The sequence below is a fragment of the Somniosus microcephalus genome, chromosome 6, assembly GCF_052327205.1.
Source record: "Somniosus microcephalus isolate GS21.2 chromosome 6, FLI_Smic_1.0, whole genome shotgun sequence".
In the NCBI taxonomy this organism is placed as follows: domain Eukaryota; kingdom Metazoa; phylum Chordata; class Chondrichthyes; order Squaliformes; family Somniosidae; genus Somniosus; species Somniosus microcephalus.
The window spans coordinates 69,563,039-69,583,256 of NC_140992.1; the positions used below are offsets into that span (position 1 = coordinate 69,563,039).

A 20,218-nucleotide genomic window follows, 5' to 3' on the forward strand; every position below is an offset into this window, starting at 1 on the left:
AGAAACAGAGTTCATGTCTCAGGTTGAGATGCTTCCTGACCTGCAGCGTATTTCCAGCATTTTCTGCTTTTATTTCAGATTTCCAGCATCCGCTCACCGAGAAAAGAGGAAGACGCAGAAGAGGAGGAAGCGGAAGGAAGGATGCAACACAGATGACTCCTTCCTGGCCGGGTATCTGGGATGGAATCATTTGCCTGCGGTATCATTGACCATAACCCAAATTCCCTTTTCAACATTGTCCCACACCTTACCTTCCCTCTGTTGCTGACCATCACAGCTTTCTCATGGCCACAATGCTAAAATAGAAGCCACCACAAAGTAAACTTTCCAATCCAACTTTATACATCTATCCATCCAATATGACATCAAGAAATCAATTACTCACTATTCTGCCCTTGCAGCGTGTTCCTATGCAGAGCTAGACAGGTAGCTAACAACTTGATATCTTCCCATAAAAATCACAAGGCTTGACTTTTCTTGTAAACTTTACTGAAAGATTCTTATTGTGAAACTGAAATACAATACAGAAATGGAAGCACACATTAGTATACAAGCACATAACTGCTATGCATACACAAATTTAGGTACGCCTGAGCAACACAGTACATTTGGCATGTAACTTACCAAAACATGTGGAAACACAGCTTACTGTGAATATACATTTAGCAAACTGAAAGGCATTCTCTTTAAATTAGCCCTGTACATAGTGCATCAAAATACAGCTACAAGTTAACCAGCTAGACAGAGAGCGAGCACTTCACGGCTAGCTGTGTAAGTTTGCTTACAGAGAAAAGTTACAAACTAAACATTTTCTGCAAAATATAGTGTACACTAATCATCTATAACATTCTCAAGTACTTACAGACAAATAGTGTCCAAGGCTGGAGCGTGACAAGAATATAACTTCCCAGACTATGTGTGGCTGCAGGTCTGTGATATACAGTAGTTTACTTTACTGCACTTTACTGTGCTTTACTGCACTTTACTGTGCTTTGCTGCACTTTACTGCGCTTTACTGCAGTTGCTAGGTACCAAATATCCACTAGGTGGCGGCACACAATGGAAATCGACCCAAATTACTCAAACCCCTGAATTAACTGGAAAACTAACATAAATTCCTAAAGAAAGGCAGCGCACTCACCATTGTGCATTCCTTTAATGACTGTCTTGTGTGCGCGTTTGCTTATCCTACTGATGTCACACAGTGCTACCCCAGTGGCTGCAGCATGGCTAGTGGAAGGCTGCTGACTTTAAATGGGGGACACTGCAGATGGCCTTGTAGGATGACCTCAATAAGTTGGTGGCTAGGAGCATGAAATTGAGTGATGGTGTTTCTTCTTCTTCATTCCCCTCTCCTCCTTCTTGGTCAACTGGCTGGGCAAGCTGGGCTACTTAGGTGAGTGAAATGAAGGAGGCACAAAGGTAGGGTTGTGGTGATGGGAAGGGGGTAAAGCAAGAGCTGCATGCTTACACCATGCGGACCTTGTAAATCAGAAGATATTGTGGGATGTGAGAAGGAGGATAACATATGAGGATACCAACATCTTGTATTCTTTCAGTCCCGCCACTGGCCAAGGGCTCAGCCATGCCCCTGCCAAGAATGGCCAGCTCGGTCTCCTCCAAGGGGGTGAGATGAAGCTAGGAATGGGAGCTGTGCCTCGTGTTTGGTACAGATTGTTGGTAGCTGACTGATGGGCAGGTGGTGAGGGGGGGGGGCGTCATGCAATGAGCAGTATGTGAGGCTAGTGGTGCAATTGGTAGGAGACGGCTTTTGAAGATGCATTCACTGATCTTGACCACTGGTCTGAGGTCATGAAGCTTTTTTGGGCACTGGAGTCAGGTCGTGGGGGCGACACTGCTGGCAGTGACGGTCTTGGTGATCTGGTCCCACATCTTTCTTTCTGGAGGGCCTCCTAGATCCTGTGTATAGAGGACCTCTTTTCCAGTGTTAACCCCCTGCACAAAGCTGGAGTGATGTGTGTGAGATCCTAGGTGCCCCTTCCCTAGCTTGCTGAGCCATTTGTGATAGTGCTGAAGCACTTTTACTATTTTTTTAGGTGTGGAAGGCAGTTCAGCTTCATGAGCTGAAGACTGCCATTTGGGAATCATTTTTAAAATAATTTTCAGAAGCAGTTGAGCTCTAAGTGCTAAAGACTGCCTATTTTTTAAATGATTTTTATTTTTTCCTTTTACAAGGCAGTTCCCCTTTAAGGGACCGACACAGCTTTCTAAAATGACAGCTTGCTTTAAGACAACACTACTCTTGCTGCAGGGAAGCTATGGCCACACTACATTGGGCCTCCTGCTGAAAGTATCACTGGAAAACCAGTCATGCACTCCAGGTTTTGGACTGTGCTAATTTAAGTTAACACTGGTGCTGCCTGTGCTATTATTTCGGGTGGCCGTTAACTTAGGCCACAGTGGCACCGGCAGGTTTTTGGCCTACTCCAATTTCTAGGCCATGGTGTCATCATAAAATGTGATTAAAATCTTAAATTGTTTTAAAACAACATGCTGCCTAAATGCATTGTTTATTTTCAGGTAAAGTCAAAAACTTGGTTTCAAGTCAATCTTTCAGTCCTCTCACAAAGCTAGTTTTAGTGAATGCCATTTACTTCAAGGGGACATGGAAACATAAATTCAATTCAGAGAACACCAGATTGATGGAGTTTATCAAGCGAGATGGCTCTGTAGTTGAGATACCAATGATGCACCAACAGGTGACAACCAGATTTGGTAAGTGTTATCAAAAAATACACATTTTATTAAAATCAGTTGTCTAAAGTAAAAGAGAGACTTTGTGGTGAGACTTTATTCCTTTGTGTTGCTATTACATATGAACATACAAAAAAGATGGACAGAAAAAGACCAACTGATCCATCAAACCTATCCCATTCTGTCATGTTGCACCTAAGCATCATGACGCTCAATGATTCATTCCCACCTACCAGCAGCCACGTAATCTCCCAGGAAAGACAAAAAAAACAGATTAAAGAAAACCCCAGGCCAATTCATTGAAAAAAGAATTCTGGGAAATTCCTCTCTGCTCCCTGATGGCAATAAAAAGTGAGTTCCAGGAGATGACAGTAACCACAAGGTACTTTCCCCAACATCCCACTTATCTTTTGTATGCAGCAATATCAGCCGCCTCTCGGAACCCGTCCAGCTACTTTTTGAATGTTTGTGGCGAACCTGCATTCACTGCACAAACAAAAAATGAATTCCAAAGGTCTATGACCGTCTCCAAAAAGCAAAACCTCCTGACATCTAACCGAGCTCTATGCTTACATAACTTATACGCATGTCCCCTCGTTTTTCCAAACCTATCTAATTCAAATAATCTATCCACATGGGTACAGTCTAGTGCCTTCATCATTTTAAATACTCCAATCAAATCATTAGCCCTACCTGCACTACATTTATCTAAATTAAATGTAATTTGCCAGGTGGGAGTACCTTCACCACATGGACTGCAGCGGTACAAGAAGGCGGCTCACCACCTCAAGGGCAATTAGGGATGGGCAATAAATGCTGGCCTTGCCAGCGATGCCCATATCCCATAAACAAATTAAAACATTCTTTTTTAATGCAGGCAAATTCCCCAACGCACCTAGATCTAAGTGTAATTTTTTTTCTCCTCAAGGGTTCCGACATTGGCACAAAGCTTTGTTTCATCTGTGATCTTGCAGATAGTATCCCCAACACCTTCACTTATTGAAGCAGTCATGCACTAAGTTAATTTTATTTAGTGTTATGGTAAGAATTGCTAATGTCTCATCATATAGTGATAAATTCTTGTCTTATTTATGTTTTGTATATTTGTGACTCAGCATTTTAATAAAGTTATATAAGCAATGATATAATTATGAATGTTATATATCATCTTAAGAATTGTTTTTCTATTACTATTTGTGTGTTGCAAGTGTGGAAGTACAGTTTCTCACTTAGACACAAAATGGCTTCCTAGTCATAGAATAAAAACTCAAATGGCCGACAGCATGATTCACTAATCAGTTTCAAGGGGATGAGACAATTTAGGAATGCTACATACGTACTCCTTATCTGTGACAAGCTTAACAAGGAGCCTCGTTTACCAAACAAATAGCCAAGGACAGGATAAGGTAAACATCGGCCCACAGGCTCAGTTGGTACAGTGGGAGAACAGAAGGATCCCATAATAAAGGATTAATTAATCTTATCTTAAGGTATTTCTGTTTGTTATTCTAACGAAGCCTGGAATACGTTGTTCCAATAATTCGCAAGGTCTGTGCCTTTGTAATCAGGTATGATTCAATACTATGTCATGTGGCATAGAAAGCCTGTTTTGTTTCTGTACTGTATAAATATATTACAAATTCTGTATTACTTTGAAGAGGTCTGATGTAGCCTTTGACTACACAACCCTTCCCTTGCAAGCAAATAAAGCCTGTCTTTGACGATACTTTGTGTTTAAGAGTCTTACTCGGGAGTCGAGACTTCGACACAAGGTTCTTGAGTGTAACCTTTGATTACCCAGCCCAGTATACCTATCTTCCTTTTGGGAAATAATTGTTTTTTATTTGTCATCTTTTAACCAAATGGTTGAGTCATAGAGTCATAGAGTAATACAGCACAGATAGAGGCCCTTCGGCCCATCGTGTCCATGCCGGCCATCAAGCCCTGTCTAATCTAATCCCATATTCCAGCATTTGGCCCGTAGCCTTGTATGCTATGGCATTTCAAATGCTCATCCAAATGCTTCTTAAATGTTGTGAGGGTTTCTGCCTCCACAACCCTTTCAGGCAGTGAGTTCCAGACTCCAACCACCCTCTGGGTGAAAAAGTTCTTTCTCAAATCCCCTCTAAACCTCCCTCCCTTTACCTTGAATCTATGCCCCCTAGTTATTGACCCCTCTACTAAGGGGAAAAGCTCCTCAGCATCCATCCTATCTATGCCCCTCACAATTTTGTACACCTCAATCATGTCCCCCCTCAGCCTCCTCTGCTCCAAGGAAAACAAACCCAATCTGCCCAGTCTCTCTTCATAGCTGAAGCGCTCCAGCCCTGGTAACATCCTGGTGAACCTCCTCTGCACCCTCTCTAACGCGATCACATCTTTCCTGTAGTGTGGCGACCAGAACTGCACACAGTATTCCAGCTGTGGCCTAACCAGTGTTTTATACAGCTCCATCATAACCTCCTTGCTCTTATATTCTATGCCTCGGCTAATGAAGGCAAGTATCCCATATGCCTTTTTTACCACCTTATCCACCTGTTCCGCCGCCTTCAGGGATCTGTGTACCTGCACACCCAGATCCCTCTGACCCTCCGTCTTGCCTAGGGTCTTACCATTCATTGTGTATTCCCTTGCCTTGTTAGACCCCCCAAAGTGCATCACCTCGCACTTTTCCGGGTTAAATTCCATTTGCCACTGTTCCGCCCATCTGACCAACCCATCTATATCGTTCTGCAGACTGAGGCTACCCTCCTCGCTATTTACCACCCTACCAATTTTAGTATCATCCGCGAATTTACTGATCATACCCTTTACATTCATATCCAAGTCATTAATGTAGACCACAAACAGCAAGGGACCCAGCACCGATCCCTGTGGTACCCCACTGGCCACAGGTTTCCAGTCACAAAAACAACCTTCGACCATCACCCTCTGCCTTCTGCCACTAAGCCAGTTTTGTATCCAATGTGCCAAGGCACCCTGGATTCCATGGGCTCTTACCTTCTTGACCAGTCTCCTGTGCGGGACTTTATCGAAGGCCTTACTGAAATCCATGTATACCACATCCACTGCGTTACCCTCATCCACACACCTAGTCACCCCCTCAAAAAATTCAATCAAATTAGTCAGACATGATCTTCCCTTGACAAAGCCATGTTGACTATCCCTGATTAATCCTTGCCTCTCCAAGTGGAGACAAATTTTGTCCCTCAGGATTTTTTCCAGTAATTTTCCTACCACTGATGTTAGGCTCACTGGCCTGTAGTTCCCCGGTTTTTCCCTACTACCCTTCTTGAATAATGGTACTACATTAGCGGTTCTCCAGTCCTCTGGCACATCCCCTGTGGCCAGAGAGGTCCTGAATATATGTGTTAGAGCCCCCGCAATCTCCTCCTTTGCCTCACACAGCAGCCTGGGGTACATTTCATCGGGGCCTGGGGATTTATCCATTTTTAGGCCAGCTAAAACCGCCAATACCTCCTCCCTCTCGATGTTAATATGTTCGAGCATATCACAGTCCCCCCGCCCTATTTCTATGTCTACGTCGTCCTTCTCCATAGTGAAAACAGATGCAAAAAATTCATTTAGAACCCCTCCTACATCTTCCGGCTCCACACACAGATTGCCACTTTTGTCCCTAATGGGCCCTATTTTTTCCCTAGTTATCCTTTTACCCTTAATATACTTATAAAACATCTTCGGATTTTCCTTTATTTTGCTCGCCAGTGTTATTTCATGGCCCCTCCTTGATCTCCTAATTTCTTTTTTAAGTATCCCCCTGCACTTTTTGTACTCCTCTAGGGCTTCCTCCGTCTTTAGCCTTTTGTATCTACCAAAAGCCCTCCTTTTTTTCCTAATCCATTCCCGTATATCCCCTGACATCCACGGTTCCCTGTGGTTTTTGGAACCACTCTTGACCTTTATGGGAACATGTTGCCCTTGTATGATCTCAATCTCCCTTCTGAAAGCCTCCCATTGCTCCGATGCGGATTTTCCTACAAGTAGCTGATCCCAGTCCATTTTGGCCAGATCCTGCCTTATCCTATTAAAATCGGCCTTCCCCCAATTTAGAACCTTTATTTCCGGCCCATCCCTGTCCTTTTCCATGACCACCTTAAATCTTACCATATTATGGTCACTATCACCAAAGTGCTCACCTACTAGCACTTTTTCCACTTGGCCGGCCACATTCCCTAGAATTAGGTCCAGTACCGCCCCCTCTCTTGTAGGACTTTCTACATGCTGGCTCAAAAAGCTCTCCTGGATGCACTTTAAGAATTCTACACCCTCTGAGCCTTTCACACTTTGACTATCCCAGTTAATATTGGGGAAGTTGAAATCCCCCATTATTATTACCCTATTATTTGCACATTTCTCTGAGATTTGCCTACATATCTGTTCCTCTATCTCCCCCTGACTGTTTGGAGGCCTATAGTACACTCCCAGCAAAGTGCTTGCCCCCTTTTTGTTTTTAAGCTCCACCCATATGGCCTCATTAGAGGACCCAGCTAATATATCATCCCTCCTTACTGCAGTAATTGACTCCTTAATTAATATTGCGACACCCCCTCCTCTTATACCTCCCCCTCTGTCTCGCCTGAAGATTCTGTACCCCGGAATATTGAGCTGCCAGTCTTGCCCCTCCCTCAACCATGTCTTGAGATGGGAGCTTACCATGTTTGGACTTGTTATATCATCATAGCCCAATTTTCTTGAAGGTTTTCTGATGAAAATGGAACTTACAGGGATTACTAGTTTTTCTTTAAGTTAAAATTTACTACTAAATACTGTTAGCATATTTTATGCAAATTGACAATCTGAAATAATGGTTGCACCTTGTGACAGAATTTCATTCCTCTTTTTTCACTGTTGACTACTGTTAACATGATCTGCGGTACTCAAGCTTAACATTAGAGCTCTAAATAATGCAAAAATAAAAGAGACATAAGGATATAAACACATTTGTGGATCCCTTATGGATTAAGCTACTGTTAAGCAGCAAACATGCTCCCTGTGATTGCTATAGGTAACAAACATGTCTTGAGTAGGTGACAATGGACAATCTATAATAGTGAGGCATGTACATGTAATGAACCATTTTACTTGTAAAGTATGCCTGGAGAAATATCTCATATTGAATTCTTTAACTGATAAAATATCATCGAAGCATACAGCCCATCATGCCTGTCCCTGTGCTGGCAATTGCACAAACAAGACGGGGGAGAAATTCGGTGGAGCCGCAAATGGGGCGCCAAGCTCGCCTGGGCGCCGGAATTAGCGCAGCGATCGGAGCAGTTGCGACCGCCGGAAATTCAGCTTGAACGCCCCAAGAGGGACATGGGGCGAGGCTCGAGGCGCTCCGCGTCCCTCTTAGGGCGCAGAAACTGAATATTGCAGTGCAACGTGCCGCAGCGCCACACGCTGTGGCACGGCGCGCTGCGGTACTGCAGGCCTTCCTCCCATTCTTAAGGGGGAGGGGCCTGCACCAGCGCGATCAGAGATCGCGAGTGCCGGCAAAAGAGCCCGGCACCGAGGAGAAATGCCAGGCTCTCGGAAAACAGCCGGCACTGCCGCGGGGGGAGATCAGGAGGCCGGGGATGGAGGTGCTGGCAGGCGGCCGCCGAAAAAATGGCCGCCCCGCACCGCCACCTTAATTTGCGCCACTGCCGCCACAGGCAGGCCCCGTGAACTGGGCGTGATTTGCAAACGGTGCTACAGAGGCGGGCGCTACCGAATATCGAGATCGGGGCGGTAGTGGGGCGCTGCGCACACCGATGACGTCATCGGTGGCGGCGCAGCGCAACAGGCTAACGCTGCCATTAGCGCCCCAGCTAAATATCGAGGGAGGCGTAGCCAGTGACGCTAAAGCCACTGAGTGCCCTCTTTAGGCGCTAGCTGGTGGCACAGCCCACCGAATTTCTAGGCCGACATCTTTTATGGATAATTTGCAGTTGGTACTTTTCTAAAGTGGGATGATGAACTCATCTGGTTCATATGACTGAAATACTATACAGGATTCCTCATTTTACAACTACCTTCATATACAATGGTCTTCATTATTTGTGGATCCCTGGTTAATGAACTATATAAAAAAATCCCTTTTAAAATGCCAATTTGGCTGTTGAATATCTGATTCAGGCAACATTCTAGTAATTGGCAATTATATTATCTGATTTATAAATTGTCTTATTGCAGGTTATTTTACAGCTGGTAAGATGAGTTACCAGGTTTTAGAAGTACCTTACAGTGGAGACGAGGCCAGTATAATCCTGGCACTTCCAGCAGAAGGAACTGATTTAGCAGAGTTGGAAAACCTTATTACACCACAAATCATCCAAAATTGGCTTTCCACAATGACAGAAGAAGACATTGAGATTAACCTTCCAAGGTTGGTTAGCAAAACTTACCATTCTTCATTTCTGTTGGCATTGTTACAGCAGCTACATCTCGTTGTTTGCTGTCAGTTCTGATGGAATTTTCCTAGTTTTGTAGAAAAAAAGTAGGTATTTAGAGGTGAAAAATTGCTGAAAAGCATACATAGGATACCTTAAATAATGTATGAATACATTTTTTATGGTGCCTGTTTGGTTGTTGCCATGGAGATCATGGAAAGCCAATCAGAAAATGTTTGCTCAGCCAGAATAGACTGTGTGCTCTGTTCTAGTGAGTTTGCAACTGGAACTGCTACCTTTATGTAGAAGTGATTTGCATATTTATTCTGAATCATATGTATGTGTGCTGATGAAATTCAGTCTCCCACCAAATACCTAAACTGCAGTAATATTCAAAAACAGGCATTGTTAAACAGCTCAATAAATCACTTTGCTTCACCACAGAAGAGTTGATAATCTTAAGAGTTTTCTTTATAAAATCCTCCCAATGGTTCACCAAGTTGAACCACCAGACCTGGAAGGTCCCAGGCTTGATTGATGGTCTGTACTGAGTTAGGTTTAAACCAGGGCAGCAGTTGATCACAGTGCCTTTGTGTTAAGGAGGTAAACATTAGTCAGGGTCCTCACACTTGATGATAGCAAAATACTGCGGATGCTGGAAATCCGAAACAACAACAGGAAATGCTGGAAAAACTCAGCAGGCCAGGCAACATCCGGGAGAGAGAAGACGCCATTAGATGCTCTGCTACTGCAAATTCTGGCCCAATGGAGCACCACCAAACAGTGCCCTGATTCAATCCAAGAATTTGTGCTTCAAACTAGGGAGTGGTAATGACTCAAAAGAAACCTCAATAAAAATCAGATGATACTTTAAATCAGCTTAAGAGAGCATAATTCACAGCACCCATTGTAAAGAAAAAGTTAAAGCCTAAAAAAAAATCACAAAAAATACAAGCCAGTCATATATGCACAGCTGCACACAGAGAAAAAAATGAAAATTATTGCAACCCAAGAAAGTTTCCATTCCCCACCTTCTAATCCTGCTTGACCTGAAAAATTCCAATTGGTCCTGACCACCTCATTGCAACGGCACAGAAAATCGATTTGTATTTTGTGTAATGAAAATGCTGATATTCTCTTGTGTTTTGCATATTTAAGTCATTGAGTAAAATATATTGCAAGGGTTCCCTGTTTTTCCATTCAGTTCAGATTCTTTATTCACTAGCACTTTAATTTTAAGCAGGAGCATATTTAAAATAAATGGAAATACAACTTGGTTATTGTTCCAATATCGTCCCATAGAGTTATGGCCTGGTGCTTGGAATTCCCCACAGTGCAGCTGCATTTTTTCTGCTGTTTTGATAATTGGGAACTTGGGTGCTTCTCCACAAGGAAAAAAGGAAAAATCAGTAGTTATGAGTTAATCTAGACCATTCTCATCCAACTCATAGCACCAGACTCCAAAGCAGAATTTTAATAATTCTGGGAAATACACTTTTAGTATGGAAATGATGCAAGGCATTGTAAGGCCAAAAAATGAAATTAATACAAAAATTAGGAAGAACAATATTAAAGTAAATTTAATCTACAAAAACGTAAGGGTGCATTTTACTGAAACTTGAGCAGCACTACAAAGCAATTTAGATTTTGCACAAATGCCACTGTAGCAGCTTAACTGGGAACCAACCCGACACTGGTGCAGTGTCAAACTCGGTTGGAAAAGTGCTCTTGGGCTGTTTATAAACTTACCCAGGGCTTAGTTAAATGTATTGAGTATGAATGCTTCCACCTGAGCTGCTAATATACATTTAAAATCTAATGCCTTGGACATCTGCAAATATATAGTTTGGGAGCCCAAATCTTAGCCAATTAGTATAAACAAGGCACTGCTAGCTGCCAATGGTTACTGCAGCTATTGATCTGAGATTGATAGCTGTAGTATAACTACATTCCAGATTGCCATTACCAGTGTATTTATACCCAAGAAATGGAAGGAAAATCAGCATACAAATTTCCGTGGCATTTAGAACTACCTGTTTCAAATCAAAACTCAGCAGCTATGTATATCTATATCTCTGATAATAGTTTAGTACAGCTGTATGAGTTCCAAGCTGAAAAAAATACATGCCATGGAACTGCTTTTGCCGGATGCGTGTAAAAATTAACAAAGAAGTGATCTTGCAACAGATCCCACATTTTCAACAGGGAAACTGCTCTCAAAGGGAGCTGGAGATTAGAATACAAAGTTGTAGCCTTCATTCTGCGAGTCCGGCTCCCTGCTGGGAGAGCAGGATCATGGAATAAGTCCTAATATAAAAAGAACTGCACCACCCATGCTCAATTGTTTAACTGCGGTGATATTTAGCATTGTTTGCTTTAGTCTAAGGTATTAATGGTCTACTTTCTCATTGTAACATTTATAGGTTTAAAATCCAACAGAAGTTAGATTTGAAAGAACCACTTGGAGTCCTCAATATCACAGAAATATTTGAAAATGGAAGTGACCTTTCTGGGATCGCAAGTATGAATATTAGAGCTACTTTTGCATTCCTAGCTAAAAAAATCACTCAGACTGGATTCTGAGATTAATGTGCACATTGGAATGGTGGGGAGCTAGGATCACAATATCTGGCAAGCCCAGCTCATGAATATTATTTGATAAAGCTTGCTGTGCCACTTGTGGCTTGTGTAAAGTATGTGACTCTGCAATATGAAATGAATAAGCAACCCTTAAAGGAGTATGTCTTAAAATTAAAAGGATGCAGCCATTTATAGAGAAATTTGTGGGAATAAAAATGTTGGTGCATTTTCAAAGGAGTCACACCTGTCAGGAGCACCTATTGGGAAATCATGTGCATGGTCCCTACTATTTTCCATCTATTAAAATGAATGGACTGAAAATTATGGGGAATGTGTGTGCAGTTTCCTAGTGGTGAGGCTCTGCACTGGGGACATGATTTTGTAAAAGTGACCTTGATGTGTAAATGCTAATATGTAGTTGTCTTAACATTCTGTTTGTGACAATTTTGCAGTTAATTTCATGTGTGAAATTCTATTATAAATAACTTTGATAAATCACTCCACATACTTTAAAGAAAGACAGATAGGATTCTTAATACCTTTTGGGAAAGTAAATACCTTTTGGGGCAACCTTTTTAATCCACACAGAAGTTAACTAAATTCTGCTTCACAAATTGGACTCTGGGGTTTTTAGGTGAGGCTATTTTTTTCTTTGAATATTTAGGTACCCCCTGTACCAAATGCTGCTCCTTCCCTAGCCTCTCCCAATGCCATTATGCAACTAGCCATTAGGAGATAAAGGCATCATAGCCATTGTGCCTGTGTCTCTATGTGAGACATTATAGAACATAAGAACATAAGAAATAGGCGCAGGAGTAGGCCATTCAGCCCCTCGAGCCTGCCCCACCATTCAATAAGGTCATGGCTGATCTGATCTTGGCCTCAACTCCACTTTCCCGCCCGCTCCCCATAACCCTCGACTCCCCTGTAGCTCAAATATATGTCCGTCTCAGCCTTGAATATATTCAATGACTCCACCTCCATAGCTCTCTGGGGTAGAGAATCCCAAAGACTCACGACCCTCTGAGAGAAGAAATTCCTCCTCACCTCCATTTTAAATGGGTGACACCTTATCCTGAAACTATGCCCCCTAGTTCTAGATTACCCCATGAGGGGAAACATCCTCCTTGCATCTACCCTGTCAAGCCCCCTCAGAATCTTATATGTTTCAATAAGATCACCTCTCATTCTTCTAAACTCCAATGAGTATATGCCCAACCTGCTCAACCTTTCTATATAAGAGAACCCCTTCATCTCAGGAATTAACCTAGTGAACCTTCTCTGAACTGCCTCCAATGCAAGTATATCCCTCCTTAAATAAGGAGACCAAAACTGTACGCAGTACTCCAGGTGTGGTCTCACTAGCGCCCTGTACAGTTGTAGTAAGACTTCCCTACTTTTATACTCCATCCCCCTTGCAATAAAGGCCAACATTCCATTTGCCTTCCTAATTACTTGCTGTACCTGCATGCTAACTTTTCATGTATGAGGACCCCCAGATCCCTCTGTACCGCAGCATTTTGTAGTCTCTCGCCATTTAAATAATAATTTGCTTTTTTATTTTTCCTACTAAAGTGGATAACCTCATATTTTCCCACATTATTCTCCATCTGCCAATTTTTTGCCCACTCACTTAACCTATCTATATCCCTTTGCAGACTCTTTGGGCAGGATTTTCATTGGGCCGTGGAGGCGGGATTGGAGGAGTGTGGGGGGTTAAAATCTTGAAATCAGGGGGCACGAAACCATCCCGGCCCCAACCAGCCTCCATGCCAGTTTCAAAGGAGGTGGATACCCGACCTGTGCTGGGACCCGCCTCCCCGAGGCGGGAAGGGGATTAGTGCCAATTAACTGCCTGTTAGCAGGTAGTTAACAGGCAGTTTTTAGCCTAATCCCTATTTTTATTGTTGAAGTGTGGGATTCCTGACGGCTCCAAACCACACCAAGTTAGCAAGGCGGACCGTCAGGCTGAAGGGCTTGGAGGGTTCGAGATGTCCGGTGTTCAGGTGAGTGATGGACGCATGAGTGCAGAGATAAGTGTGTTTGGTGTGTGTAAAGTGTTTAAAGAAGTTTAATTACCTTTACTTACCTTTACAGCCTTCCTTCCTTCAGGTCTCGGGAGTCCCTCATCTCACCGGCACAGAAAGCAAAATGGCCACGAGCTGTCAAATGTTGCAGCATTCAGCTTTCTGTTCTGGAGAGATCTCTAAATCAGCCTGAGAGAAAGGAATTAACTTGGAGTACAGATTGTCAATGTTTGACAGCTTCAAAGAACAGTCAAACGCTGATATTTCATCTGTCAAAAGCTTTTGAAAGATGAAATGTCAATCTGTGACATCACCTGTTGCCGGGTGGCCCTTAATTGGCCTGCTGAGCCTACTGGGTGGGCTCAACAAGGTCAATCAAGTGAAAATCGCGTGGGTTGGCCGCAACTCGATGGAGGCGGGACTACAACCCCGAAAGTTGTAGTCCCGCCTCCTACATGCCTCCAGTATCAAAATCCAGCCCTTTGTGTTCTCTTCACAACTTGCTTTCCCACCTATCTTTGTATCATCAGCAAATCTGGCTACAGTACACACGGTCCCTTCATCCAAGTCATTAATATAGATTGTAAATAGTTGAGGCCCCATCACTGATCCCTGTGGCACCCCACTAGTTACAGTTTGCCAACCTGAAAATGACCCATTTATCCCGACTCTGTTTTCTGTTAGTTAGCCAATCCTCTATCCATGCTAATATATTACCCCCAACCCCGTGAGCTCTTATCTTGTGCAGTAACCTTTTATGTGGCACCTTATCGAACGCCTTCTGGAAATCCAAATACACTACATCTACTGGTTCCCCTTTATCCACCCTGCTCGTTACATCCTCAAAGAACTCTAGTAAATTTGTCAAACATTATAGGTGAGAGCCTACACTCTACCACTTTGTGGCATGGAACAGTAGACTGGCACACTAACAACTGTGCTGTTTTGCCACCTTTAGTAAGAGCAATCTTATAAAATGACACCTTATTGGTGAACAACTGAATATTAACTAATAATTAGCAGAAGTATAAATATAAACAATAGAATGTTCACCTAAAATACTCAAGAATAGTTAATATTTGACGATAATTCATTGCTAAATTTTATAATTGCTCATTTCAATAGATTCACCTGACCTGCACATTTCTCAAGCAGTCCATCAAGCATTCATTGAAATAAATGAAGAAGGGAGTGAAGCAGCAGCTTCAACAGGTATATCATTACTTTATCAAATCTAAATCAATTTCATATTTAATACCTGTGTTTCAGTTGGTTTCCGTCTGTGCTTTTTAGCAAAATATAAACTTGTCTGTAGAGAACGATTTAACAAATAGAAAACAGACAAATAATGTTGACCTGTCAAGGTGGATTTTGAAAGGACATGTTTCAAATGAGCTATTTTCAGTTGAATAGGGCTGTCTTGTGTATACAATAAATACGTAAATTGTCACATAAATTAAAGAAACATTTTCAATAAACATCCCAGAATGATGTTTGTAAAGAAAGAACTTTACCTTTCATGGCCTCAGGAAGTCTCAAAATGCTTCACAGCCAACAAAGTATTTTTGAAGTGTAGTCTCTATTGTAATGTGGGAAAACACCCCAACCAATTTGCACACAGCAAGGTCCCACAAATACAAATGACATAGGTTATGAGATAAATCTTGGCCAGGACATCAGGGGAAATCCCTTGCTCTTCTTTGAATAGTGTGATGGGATCTTCTACGTTCACATAGGAGGGCAGACGGGGCCTCGGTGTAACATCTTATCTGAATGACATCACCTCCAACAGTGCAGTACTTCCTTAATCCTGCACTGAAGTGTCAACCTAGATTATATGTTCAAGTCTCTAGAGCGGGGTTTGAATTCACAACCTTCTTGGAATCATAGAATGATACAGGACAGAAGGAGGCCATTTGGCCCAGCGTGCCTGTACCAGATCTTTGAAAGAGTTTTCAATTAGTCCCACCCCCCGGCTCTGTCACCATAGCTCTGTAATTTTGTTCCCTTCAAGTATTTATCCAATTCCCTTTTGAAAGGTATTATTGAATCTGCTTCCACCACCCTTTCAGGTGATGCATTCCAGGTCACAACAACTCGCTGCGTAAAAAAATGATTCCTCATGTCGCCTCTAGTTCTTTTGCCTAACACCTTAAATCTGTGTTCTCTGCTTACCGAACCTTTTGCCACTGGAAACAGCTTTCCTTATTTACTCTATCAATACAGTTCAGCATTTTGAACCCCTCTATCAAATCTCCTCTTAAACTTCTCTGCTCTAAGGAGATCAACTCCAGCTTCTCCAGTGTCTCCACATAACTGAAGTCCCTCATCCCTGGTACCATTCCAGTAAATCTCTTCTGCACCTTCTCTAAGGTTTGACATCCTTCCGAAAGTGTGGTGCCCAGAATTGAAAACAATACTCCAGCTGAGGCCTAACCAATATTTTTTTAAGGTTTAGCATAACTTCCTTGCTTTTGTATGCTACTAAAGCCAACGATCCATATGCCTTTTTAACGGCCTTCTCAACTTGTCCTCCTACCTTCAAAGATTTGTGTACATACACCCCCAGGTCTCTCTGTTCCTGCACCTCCTTTAAAATTGTATCATTTAATTTATATTGCCTCTCCTCATTCTTCCTACCAAAATGTATCACGTCACACTTCTCTGTTAAATATCGTCTGCCATGTGTCTGCCCATTTCACCAGTCTGTGATAACTCCCCTGTTCTTCTTCAAAATAGTGCCATAGGATCTTTTACATCTACCTTACAGAGCAGACAGGGCCTCAGTTTATAACATCTCATCCGATAGATGGGACCTCCAACAGTCCAGCACTCCCTCAGCACTGCACTGGAGTATCAACCTAGATTTTGTGCTCAAGTCTCTGGAGTGGGGCGTGAACCCACAACCTTTTGACTCAGAGGCGAAAGTGTTGCCAACTGAGCCATGGCTGACCTGATATTTCTTGCATCTTTCTGTAATTTGCCTATAAATTTGCTCCTCTATCTCCTTCACACTACAGTATACAGGCTTAGGCAAGAGTGCTACCACTAAGCCAAGTCTGACACCTACAGTTGTTATTAATAAGAAGGGGGAAAAATAAAATTAATGCAGTCTTGGTGCAAAATAAAATATATTTTAGATATTTTTTGTTGTCTGTTTTCCAAAACTATGTGCAAACTATGGTAGTATTGAAGTAAATCCCCTGATTTTGGATCTTTTCATGCAGGTATGACAGCAGCAATCATGAGCCTTCCTCGGCATCAATTTATGGCTAATCGTCCATTTGTGTTTCTTATACGGAGCAACTTGACAAGTAATGTTCCTCTGATTTAATTTGTTTATTCACGTCATTTGTTGAAATGTTTTTGAAAGCTTAATTACCTTTTATTAAACAATGCAATTTGCTTTCCACTCTCCCGCAAAATTGTATGTACTTACTATCATGAAACTTTTTTTTTATATCAATCTGGAGCAAAGCAGTTAATATTGAATAAAATAATCCTGAATAAACATAGATACTATAATGGTGATATTTTTATTTCATTATTTTGTGAATGTAAACTTTTGTTGAAATTACCTTGGTTTTGACTAACAGATCTGTATATCAAAAATGATCTCAAGTCACACCATTAACAAATCTTCCCAAGAGCTGCTTTCTCAGATGCATTTTTGAAGATGTCAAAAGAACTTGAAATACATAAATACAGTATAGCAGATACCACCCACCATTGCTAGTGTTCAGCTTACACTAATAGGTATGAATTGTGTAAACTCTAGCCAGTTGTCAGTGGTAATAGGTATTCCACCATTTTCTTTGCCTTAATTTAAATATTTTTGATTTTCAGGTTCAGTTTTATTTGTGGGAAGAGTACTGGATCCTGAGATGATGAATTCCTATGGGAGAGATAAAGAAGCACTGTAAAATAAAATAAAAACAGTGCTGCGTAAACTAATACCATTGAATTTGTTTTTCTTCTATTTGTTCAATCTAAAAAATTCTGGTTACACTGACACACCTTAACTGCAAACAAAATTAAGGCCTAGAAATTGGGTTGAGGCGCCAAAGTGGCGCAAGTTCGCCTGGGCGCTGATTTTTGCGCAGCGTTCGGAGCATTAATGAACGTCAGAAATTCAGTTTCAGCGCCCCTAGAGGGAGACGGGGCGAGGCTCGAGGCGCTCCGCGTCCCTCTTAGGGCGCTGAAACTGAATATCGCAGCGCAACGTGCCGCAGCGCCACACGCTGCGGCACGGCACGCTGCGGTACTGCAGGCCTTCCTCCCATTGTTAAGGGGGAGGGGCCTGCAACAGCGTGATCCCCGATCGCGAGTGCCGGCAAAAGAGCCCGGCACCGAGGAGAAGTGCCGGGCTCTCGGGAAACAGCCGGCAATGCCGCGGGGGGGGGGTGAGTGGTCAGGAGGCAGGGGATGGAGGTGCTGGCAGGCGGCCGCCGAAAAAGGTGGCCGCCCTGCACCTCCACCTTAACTTGCACCACTGCCGGCACAGCAAGGCCCCGTGAACCGGGCGCGGGTAGCGAACGGCGCTACAGCGGCGTTCGCTACCAAATATCGCGATCGGGGCGCTAATGGGGCGCTGCGCACACCGATGACATCATCAGTGGCGGCGCAGCACAACAGGCTAACGCCACCATTAGCGCCCCGCTTAATATCGCGGGAGGCGCAGCCAGTGGCGCTACAGCCACTGACTGCCCTCTTTAGGTGCTAATAGGTGGCGCTACATACCCAATTTCTCCCCCTAAGTGTTTTAGAATGGACTAACTGCTCCATGAACTTTCCAGAAATCAAGTCACATAAACAAACATTATCAAAAGGAGCAGAGCATACCATCTTCAACTGCAGGGTTAGGAAGGTGTCCTCCTTAGTATACCAAAGGCTGAAAATGCAATCCGTCTTTTGTAATATAAATTATGACCCAAGAAAGGTTTAATTTTTAAACCATATTTAGCATATCACCTTAATTCAAAAATATAAGCATAATTTCACAGCACATTGCTAAACAAAATTCATTTCAAATGTTCTAACAAGGGTTGTCATTTCAATCTTGCAACCAAAATGTATTGTTTAAGATTAGTGACAGATTTTTATTTTTATTCAGGGAGAGAGTGAGGGGAAAACTCTGGTGAGCAGCTCTGCATAATCAACTGTGTTGTGAGTCAGACAAAAGAACAAAAACAATATTTTGCATATTGCATATTAATTCCTGTTTAGCATCCTCTAAATATGGCTCAACAACATACATATTGTGGCTTTTTTTGTAAAGCAAAACACAATCATAGAACAGTCTGAATACAGTTGCAACTCATAATCATGATTTTATAATAATGATTCTACTCCAAGATGGAATGAGATTGCCTGTTACACAAATATCATACTCGTGTTCAACTTTTTATTCCATCCATGATAAATCCATATTTATTTATTTGTTCATAAGCAGATCTCCTGTGGCATTCCTCATAGGAAGTTAGAGCATATGGTTTCTTTCTTACCTGTCTTTTCCAAATTTAGAATCATAGAAACTTCCAGCACAGAAGGAGGCCATTCGGCCTGTCGTTCCTGGGCTGGCTCTTTGAAAGAGCAGTCGTGCTTAGTCCCACATCCCCTGTTTTTTGTCTGTAACCCTGTGAGTTCCTCATTCTCAAGTACCTGTCCAACTCCCTTTTAAAATTATTTATGTAGTCAGCTTCCATCACCTTTTCAGGTAGAGCATTCCAAATTCTGACAACTGAGTGAAAAAATTTCTCCTCATCTCCCCACTAGATCTTTTGCCAATGATTTTAAATTTATGACCTCTGGTTATGGATCCACTTGCCAGAGGGAATGGCTTTTCTCTACCTACTCTATCAAAACCTCTCAGCATCTTGAAAACACTGTTAGGTCACCACTTACCCATCACTGTTCCAAGGAGAACAGTCCTAACTTTTCCAACCTCTCCTCAAAATTGAAGTCTCTCATCCCTGGTAACATTCTGGTAAACCTCCTCTGTACCCTTTCTAAGGCCTTTACATCTTTCCTGAAGTGTGATGCCCAGAATTGTCCACAATACTCCAGCTGAGACCTAACCAGTGATTTATAAAGTTCTAGCATGATCTTTGCTTTTATACTCTATGGGCTGGATTTTAACTCAGGTGCGGGATGGTGTTGTGTTGTCCGCATTTCGTGTTATCCACCCAAATCTAAATGGATGTGGGAGATTGATGTAATTTTAACTTAATTGTCCAATTGATTTCCAACGGGTGGGAACCCTTGGCAAATGGGTTTTTCCTGACTGAAAGTCGCCTCCGATGACGTCATCATTGCTGCTGCATTTAAGGTCTACAGCAAGCCTTGCTTCTTCTGCAGACTGCCAAGCTTTTTGCCTGTGGAGTGTGAGAGACCTGCAGGAAAGATGACTAGTGGGAGACCCAAATCAATTCCTCGTTTTGACGAGGAGGCCCTGCAGGCATTAGTAGATGGGGCTACAGCCAACAGGGAGGTGCTCTTCCCTTC

The 20,218-nt window shown here is 42.6% G+C and overlaps 1 protein-coding gene across 1 annotated transcript in view; it reads left to right on the forward strand.

Moving 5' to 3' along the window:
- The window catches only part of LOC147115801 (serpin I2-like), a 35,912-nt gene extending 18,255 nt beyond the window's left edge, over positions 1-17,657 (forward strand). Inside the window, exons 3-8 of the mRNA XM_085990382.1 lie at positions 2,542-2,736; positions 8,911-9,103; positions 11,531-11,628; positions 14,840-14,926; positions 16,942-17,028; positions 17,561-17,657. Coding sequence (XP_085846508.1) covers positions 2,542-2,736; positions 8,911-9,103; positions 11,531-11,628; positions 14,840-14,926; positions 16,942-17,028; positions 17,561-17,637 — 737 coding nt within the window. The 3' untranslated portion in view covers positions 17,638-17,657. The remainder of the gene's footprint in view (positions 1-2,541; positions 2,737-8,910; positions 9,104-11,530; positions 11,629-14,839; positions 14,927-16,941; positions 17,029-17,560) is intronic.
- The last annotated feature ends 2,561 nt before the right edge of the window (positions 17,658-20,218 follow it).